Source organism: Bos indicus, chromosome 5 (genome assembly GCF_029378745.1).
Source record: "Bos indicus isolate NIAB-ARS_2022 breed Sahiwal x Tharparkar chromosome 5, NIAB-ARS_B.indTharparkar_mat_pri_1.0, whole genome shotgun sequence".
Classification (NCBI taxonomy): domain Eukaryota; kingdom Metazoa; phylum Chordata; class Mammalia; order Artiodactyla; family Bovidae; genus Bos; species Bos indicus.
This window is the reverse complement of record NC_091764.1, coordinates 39,714,324-39,722,590: the sequence shown is the minus strand read 5'-3', so window position 1 is coordinate 39,722,590 and position 8,267 is coordinate 39,714,324. Positions and strand designations below refer to the sequence as shown.

At 40.3% G+C, this 8,267-nt stretch overlaps 1 protein-coding gene across 1 annotated transcript in view; it reads left to right on the top strand.

The window, feature by feature from the left end:
* The first annotated feature begins 3,311 nt into the window (after positions 1-3,311).
* PDZRN4 (PDZ domain containing ring finger 4) overlaps positions 3,312-8,267 on the top strand; it is a 432,300-nt gene continuing 427,344 nt past the window's right edge. Inside the window, exons 1-2 of the mRNA XM_070789261.1 lie at positions 3,312-4,148; positions 6,599-6,685. Coding sequence (XP_070645362.1) covers positions 3,498-4,148; positions 6,599-6,685 — 738 coding nt within the window. The 5' untranslated portion in view covers positions 3,312-3,497. The remainder of the gene's footprint in view (positions 4,149-6,598; positions 6,686-8,267) is intronic.

The window sequence follows — 8,267 nt, the reverse complement described above, 5'->3', positions numbered from 1 at the left end:
CAGAGAAAAGAAAATAGAAATAATGGGATTTCCAGTTCTTATAATAGAAGATGTAAAAATTTACTCTTGTGTTAAAATAATAAATTATTCTATATACACATATGAAATAAATGACTTATTTAATTTTTTCTTTGAAAAAATTTCTTCAGGTTTCCTGATTTCACAATTCTTAATCAAATTCATGAGACAACATGACAAAAATCACAAATGAGTTGGTTTAAAGTATTATCTTCACATGGAGTGGGAAATATCTCTTCCTTATTTTTCACATCTCCATTCATCATTTGTGAGTCTTGGAATATAGTATTTCAGTATTAGGTCTTTTAACATTTGACTTGAACAATAAGTAACTCTCTGATTCCCTATTCATCCCTGAAAGTAAGGATGATTCAGAACTGAGTTGGAACCCTGCCTCTTTTCACTCAAAACATCTATGGGCATACTTTATTTTTCATTACTGGTCTAGAAATTGACCCAAAGAATATAGCAAGTTAATTTTTTAATCTGCTTTCAGGAATATGATTCCTGACAGTGAATTGAAGGAAAAACTATTTCTTAAGCTGAAAATACCCAACCAAATATCAACTATTTAAAGACATTTTGAATCAACAACAGAGCCCCTGGCTTAGTGACAAACCAGGTGTATGTATTGTCTTCCCCTTGTCTCTCAGTTGGCCATTCATATTCTCAAGTTCAGTCTGAAAGAAAGCTTAAGAGGAAAAAGACAGGCATGGTCTTGGCTACAGCCAACAGGATACCTAGACAAGAAGGAAGACAATGGCTCATCTTTCAGTTCTTCCTACAATATTGCTATTCAGCCTGCAGACTTCACTAACCAGCCACTCTTAAAAGAAAATTATGATGCTGAAAACATAAGGATATGCACAAACTAATGATGCAAGGCACTAATTTGTCTCATTTGCCAAAAGACATTTAAATATTACTGGATCAGTTTTGCTGAAATATTGTGCATACTCTATTTTAAATTTATTCCAAATGCTTCCTTTGCTTACCTCAGCTAATTACCTCAATCTAATTCAGCTTCATGTTTCTAGCTCGCCCAAGCTTTTCTTATTTTTCTTATATACGGAATAATTTTTTGCAGTCTGTGAAGTGAAATCAGACTATTTGGCTCAACTGATGTCACACCTTTATTATGTTGCAACATTTTCAGATGGGAAGAATCCATGGGGTTCATGTTAAGTGTGTCCATTACTTTAGGGTTTAACTTGTACTGTTTTTCTCCTCGTACTGAACTCTTTTGGAAATACTCAAGCTTGCATGTTCTCAAAATTAAAAGGTTTTCCCAAGTTCACTTTTGGCCTACTTTGTTACTTGGCTTCACTTTACATGTTCTTATTTTTTAACTTGTTATTCTCTGTGGACACGGTCTTTGACATCCATCTTCCCTTTAGCAATCAAAACATTATATAACCTGGAAAAACTCATACCATAACCTGTTCACGTTTCTAACTTTTGTTGTATGAATTGCATGGATGGACCAAGTGCATTATGTAACCATTGTTTTATTTCTTTCTTTTCAAGTAACTGCAAGTCTCATTTTCTAGTATATTTCTAGAATATTTTTAGATTCCATCTGTTCACATTCACTTTTTTTAAAAAGTTCCCTTTGCCACTGTTTCTATTGTAAAACAATAATTGCCAAGCCCTATCTATAAAGTCACAGCTATAAGTCACAGCTTTTTCAATAGCTTAAAAGATGGAATAGATGCCTCTTGCTCAGAATTATTTGAATACATTTTATAACATTCTGCTTTTCACAATTCACCCAATTCCCAAGAATATGTTCATGCTGTTAAATGATTTCTTATTTATTCAGTGAATTCATTGTTTATTTACTTGGCCAAGAGGGAGAGGAATGTAGAGCACTGTGCCAAATGTTACTTTATCGTATACTGTATATCATATATTGTGACTGTACATATAAAATAATCTTGTTTTGAAACAAGTTTAAAAACATATCATATATTTGGCAACCCACCTCAGGATCCTCACTTGCTACTGAACTACTCTAATGAAGTCTCCTCTTTCAAATGGCTCAGAAAATTATTAACCTCTACAATTAGCCTTTGCTAATTCTTTAGTTGGTGTCAAGGATTTAAAGGACAAAGTCTGGAGCCTCTTTCATGTGTTTCAACTGATAGATTTTGGCACTATTTCAAGTACATAATTTTCTGGGAACAGTGAGGAGTCAATCAGGGACTACTTTAGGAAGTTCATCCTAAGTTATGTGGAAGTAACTTCAGGATAAATGGCAGTAAGTGGTGTTATCCTGGCGACAGAATTGCTCTGCATTCCTAAGGTTCAGAAGATGGTGAAGGAAGCTGGGGCAGGTAGGCCAAAGGGTTTCCTTACTCCATGTGTCCTGTAAGGCCTGCTTGCTACACACTTTGAAGAGTCAAACTGGAGGAAGGGGGCAGTTTGGATCTAAACTGTATTTTCAAGGTAAGTAGGGGGAATTGGTCATAAATTTTATTTCTGTTATTTCACTGCTTTCTTTCATAATCTTTTCCTTTAATCCTCCTTTTCAGGTGCCCAAATGATCACATTCCTGTTCCCAGTGGTAAAATGCTTGTGGAAGTAGAAGACAAGACGGATGGTGTGGTGCTTGAACTTGGAGTCAGACTGCCTGGTAACAGAATCCTAGCGTCCTCCTGCTGCAGAGGATCTTGAATGGCGATTCAAGTTCTCGCTAAGCGGGAGATGTCCTAAGGAGAGCACCTGGCCTTTTCCCGGCCTTTGTTGTCAGTCAACATCCCGCCTCTCTTACACTCACCTGATTTCTGGATTGTGATTTAAGAAGCCTGGCTCTGTAGATATTCAGAGTGATTTCCTTCGGCCGCAGTCACTTAGCGGATGATTTTGTTGTGGATTTGAAAGAACAGAAGCTCATCGACCTCAAACACATTTATTGAAGAACGACTGGAATGCCTGGCGATGAAGACAGCGGAAAACCCGACAACGGTCCTGCTCCTCCGGAGAGACTTTCCATTCTGGTGGAGTTGACTTCTTTCTCAACGCCTGCACTGTGCCGTGCCAGCTCTATCCAAGGACTGCTGAAGTTCACTATTTGGACAAAGGGGTCCACAGCTTTCCAGCGGATAGCTGTAATCCGACCTCAGCTCCCCTCTGACAACATTTGAAGTAATATAAACTGCAGAGCAGCGAACAGCAAAGGACTATGTAGATTGGCGGAGCGGGGAGAGGGAAGAGGAGAAGGAGCTGGGGGAATTGGGGAGAGGGGGATCCCCTGGTGGTGGCGTCTATTCGTGTCAATACGGCAGAATCAGGGGACCTAGTCGGAGCCAGAAAACTTCAAGCCAAACAAACTCTGAGATCACTCCCCCTCACCCGTTCCTCTCCCTTCCGACGAACCATCACAGCTAAGAGCACCGTCCCTGTGGTAGCTCGGGGGAGACAGGGGGCTCGGAGAAGGTGGACCCCGCATTCGTGCCCCCTTCTCCCCCATCCCCACCATGGGCTTTGCCCTGGAGCGCTTCGCCGAATCGGTGGACCCAGATTTCCAGTGCAGATTGTGCGGCCAGGTGCTGGAGGAGCCCCTGTGCACGCCGTGCGGGCATGTCTTCTGCGCCCGCTGTCTGCTGCCCTGGGCGGCGCGGCGGCGCCGGTGCCCGCTGCAGTGCCGGCCCCTGGCGCCCGGCGAGCTGTACCGGGTGCTACCTCTGCGCAGCCTCGTCCAGAAGCTGCGCATCCAGTGCGACTACCGCCCCCGCGGCTGCGGCCGCTCGGTGCAGCTGAGCGAGCTGGCGGCGCACGTCGAACGCTGCGACTTCGGCCCTGCCAGCCGCCGCCACCTGGGCAGCGTTTCCCGGCCGGACGGCCCGGGCAGTGGGGACCGGTCCGTGCGGGGGGGCTGCCGCTCAGCGCCCGGGATCCGCCGCGGCGGGGGCGGGGGCTCACGCGGGGGGTCGCCGGGCGTCTGCGGCAGAAGCTGGAGGGGGCCCGGGCCTCGGGTCTGGAGGCGGCGCGAGAAGGCGCTCCTAGCGCAGCTCTGGGAGCTGCAGGGCGAGGTGCGGCTCATCGCCCGCAGGTACCAGGAGAAGTTGACCCAGTACATGGCTCACGTCCGCAACTTCGTCAGGGACCTGGGTGGCGGCCACGACGCGGTAAGGCTGAGGGATGGGGTACCGGGGAATGATCCATCGGGGTGGAAAGGGGAACAGTGTTTTCTGGCACTCAAGATTCTTTTGCAAGGTGACATCCTTCCTCACGCAGTAGGAAACATCCACCGCTCTGATCATCCACTACTCTTACCTGTCTTGTGTTTTAGTATTGCAGTCAACGAGGATTCTCCCTTTCCCTTCTACTGGGATTGGAAGAAGTAACAGCTTCAATTCCAACTTTTCGGTGGAGAAGGAGGAATTAATAAAACTCATTTTCCCACCAGAGCCTTGCTTCACATCTTCCACTCTCCTGCCCTAACCTCTCCACCTTTTTTTATTGCACCTTTGGCCTTTGTCTGAAGCCAGTTTGAGGAGGAAAGCCAGGAAACGAGGACCTCTCTGACTCTGCCTCCCCATTGCCAGGGCGTGTCAGTCAGTCTCACACCTTTAGGTCTGAATGACTTAGTTTCTACCAAACCGCCGGTATCAGCCACCTTCTACTCAGCACAGGGACTCAGGGATGCGGGAAACCAGAATCACTTGGAGTTAAGAAATGAAGAGATGAGATTTCTTAGACCTACCGGGTTATTTTCATCACCCTAACCTTCCCTAAATAGTCCTTACGTGTTCCCGAATTTCATTATTAGTGGAATGTTGCGCGTGTGAGTGTGAGACTTGGGGAACCAAGTCAGGAGCTCACATCCATCTGCGCTCAGACTAGCCCGATGAGCTCCTGAGCTGTTTCATTTCTTTGTCGAGGCTTCTGGCCTTGAACTGTGTTCCTGGACTGCCCACTTTCCAATCGAATAAACAAGCCTCCTTGCAGCGGCTGGTGAGATGAGGCCTGTTTATAAAGCTGTTCCTTCTCTTCTGAAGGACTTCTGCACAGTGTTTGACATTGTTGGTCGCTGCCATGGTGAGCAGAGATTTAGCAGAACTTACACTCCGTTCAAGGAGCTGTTTTCATTCCCCAGCCTCCTGGGGAGGAGCAACCCAGGAGGATGCCCATCTGGGACTGCTTTGCACTGCCTCCAGCTCAGGCACCAAGATTAGAAGCTTCTGTCCTTGAACCTAAAAAAGGATAATTGAAGGGTGAGGAGCTGAGCTGTATCTAGTCTGATCAGAAGTACACCCTTATTAAAAGATTGGATTCTATTACGTTTCTTTCTTTTTTATTGTATCTGTATCTAGTTAAATTTATAAAATGGGAAGACCAGAGAGAAGCACAGAATTATGGTCTGTAATACTGGTTAAGGGTACAAGGTTTGGGGGAAGGAAGGGTTGGGGGAAAGGAGCAAGGCTAGATTATATGACAGAGAAGTCCATGCAACAAGTCAGGCTGTGGTTCTGAGAAGTGAGGAAGAACAGAGCGAGATCTGTATCTACTTACAGACTACTTACCAAAAGGCTTCTCTGTGCTGCTCAGAAATGTTTTGCCTCTACCAGTAGGGGCTGCTGTGCACACTGCCTGGGAAAAGCTCCTGAGAAAAAGTGGTGATGATGGTAGTAGCCGTGACGATGTTTATGGAAATTCATCATTCCAGAGTAATTACCAAACATGTAATTTCCTCGGATAGTTAATAATATCCATAACCATGAATGAAGCTCATAGTCTCAGACTATTTCATCTTATGTTTAAATTGGTCTTTATTAATAAGCAGATGTTGTAGATAGAATTCCTATTTGTGTAACCATTATTTGGCCATCAGGAAAGCAATGCATACTACTTTAGTTAACACAAATCCTCTCTCTCTCTTTTTAAAATTCTGCAAAACCAAATAAAATACCATTTAAAATCAGGATTACTGTAACCTACAAGACCCTGTATTTCAATAGCAATCTGAATATTACTGTTGAAAGAAATTTATAAATAATATATTATACATATAAATTTATAAATATCCTTTACATCCCTCAAGACTTTCCAAAGTGAAATTTTTATACAAAATAATTCTTAGATTATTTAACAATTTACTAAACTCATCTATAATGGAGAGGAAAAACATAGATACCTGTATAGTTGAATCAGAAATCTATTTTAAATTACAGTGGACTAAGAATTATATGCTACATTGGGATAAAAGCTGCATGTGTAAAAATACACAGCCATTTAGCCATTTTTGGAAATAGTTATTTTTCTTACATCCATGGTTTTTCCTTAAAATGCATACTTTCATTGTAAATTTAGGAAGAAATTAATCTCAAGAATTCAGCCATGCTTATCTTTAAAACTTTAAGGTTTTCTCTTTTCCAAATTTAATTTTTTTACTTTAAAAAATTTTTGATTCATGTTGATGTATGGCAAAACCAATACAATATTGTAAAGTAATTAGCCTCCAATTAAAATAAATAAATTTATATTAAAAAACAAAAAAATAAAAATAATTTTGTAGCATTTACTTTTTTTCTTTTATATTTTTAACTAGTTAGTTATTTTACCCCTTTTCTTCTAGGAAGGAGAACATAAGCCACTCACTATTGTATTGGAAAGAGAAAATGACACTTTGGGATTCAATATTATAGGAGGTCGACCAAATCAGGTAACTGATCTTGTTAATGCATAACTCGTTTCTTGTTTATAAAATAATAGAAGACTTAGCTTTCATTTGTGGATTTTGAGTAAAAAAAAAAAAAGTGATTTAATCTTTAAAATAGTGCTTGTCATCAAGTATCAGATTTCTTAATTGCAAATATTCCAGTGTAAATATTCCAGAACATGGTGAGAGTTTTTTGAGAAAAATAAGACAAAACAACAGTTAACTTTGCTACTTAAAAAAAAAAAGAGTACATTTCACATTTTATCTACTTCATATAGTCCTGTTGGCAACTTTCTTGAATAAATCTATTTCACAAAAATGTATACGCAATTTCTGCTTGATAATCTTAGGTGTATCACTTGTTCATAACTCTTATTTATTATTTCAAATTGATTGATTTTCATATGCTAACACAGACCAGTAAGTTTCTAATATATCTTGAATGAATGAAGAGTTAAAATGAATTGAAATAAGAGATAGTTGTTTTCACAATTTCATAGAAAATACCATGCTTAGGAAAGATAGTTGATCTGACATATTTTGACTCCCCAAATCAATTCCTTTATTTAACTGAATGAATAATTTTTTCTACACTGATGCCAATCTTTTTCAAAATTCATGAGTTTATAAACTCATAATAAATACTGCAGCTGCAAAGTTCTTTCTTATCCTTCAAATACTGTATCAGCTTAATTTTCATCCTCACTAGGAGGGGTGATGAAGTTTTTAAAAAATCGTATTCTTTCAATTTCCCAAATCAGCTGTCATGAAAGTTTTGCGCCCTGCCTTGCAGATGTTTTCCATGGGAACTGAACATTGTTAGCCATATGCTGTGTTCAGGCCAGGATGGCAATGACATGTTTCCCCCTTTTATTTGGCATTTTAAAAACCTAGCAACTAATGACTGCTACGTTTCTGTTTCTAGAACCGTTCCCTTTTATTATGAAAAGGTAGAAGTCTTTTTAGCATATCATTTTGTTTTCTTTTCCCCTGTTAGGTGTTTGACATTTAGATGAAACTAGGCATTTTCAAGAGCCTCTTAAAATTCATGTTAAAGAAGGCTAATAAATGAGAAATAATCTTATTTAACCTGCCATAAAGTGATGTGACATTTAAAATTATATAATTTATTATTATAGGATGTTGGGCATTTTCCCTAAATGAGTTTTGCAATGTAATTGGTGTTCTGTGACTTACTAAAATGCTATGTATGATACTGACAATGTGTTTGAGGTTTAACTAATAATCAGACTCACTGTACATGGAACCCATTCCAGAAAGCCACTGAAATTCGGAGTTGATCTTTCAGAATTTTACACTTGAGTAAATGGTTTCCCCTGTGAATAGATACAGTCAGAGCTGTATTTCCAAATGTGTCCCATTGTGAGGGTATATTTTTAGAACTATGACTACCTCTCAAACCAATTACATAGTGAGGCTGGATATGCTTTTTATTTCCTTCAACTTAGAATCTTTTTAATGGCTACACCTCTTTAGAAGTGAGATGTTTTATAAACAATATTTAGAAGCCTACTGTTATCACCTTATACATGGCTTTCCTCATAGTTTTTATGTATATGTACAC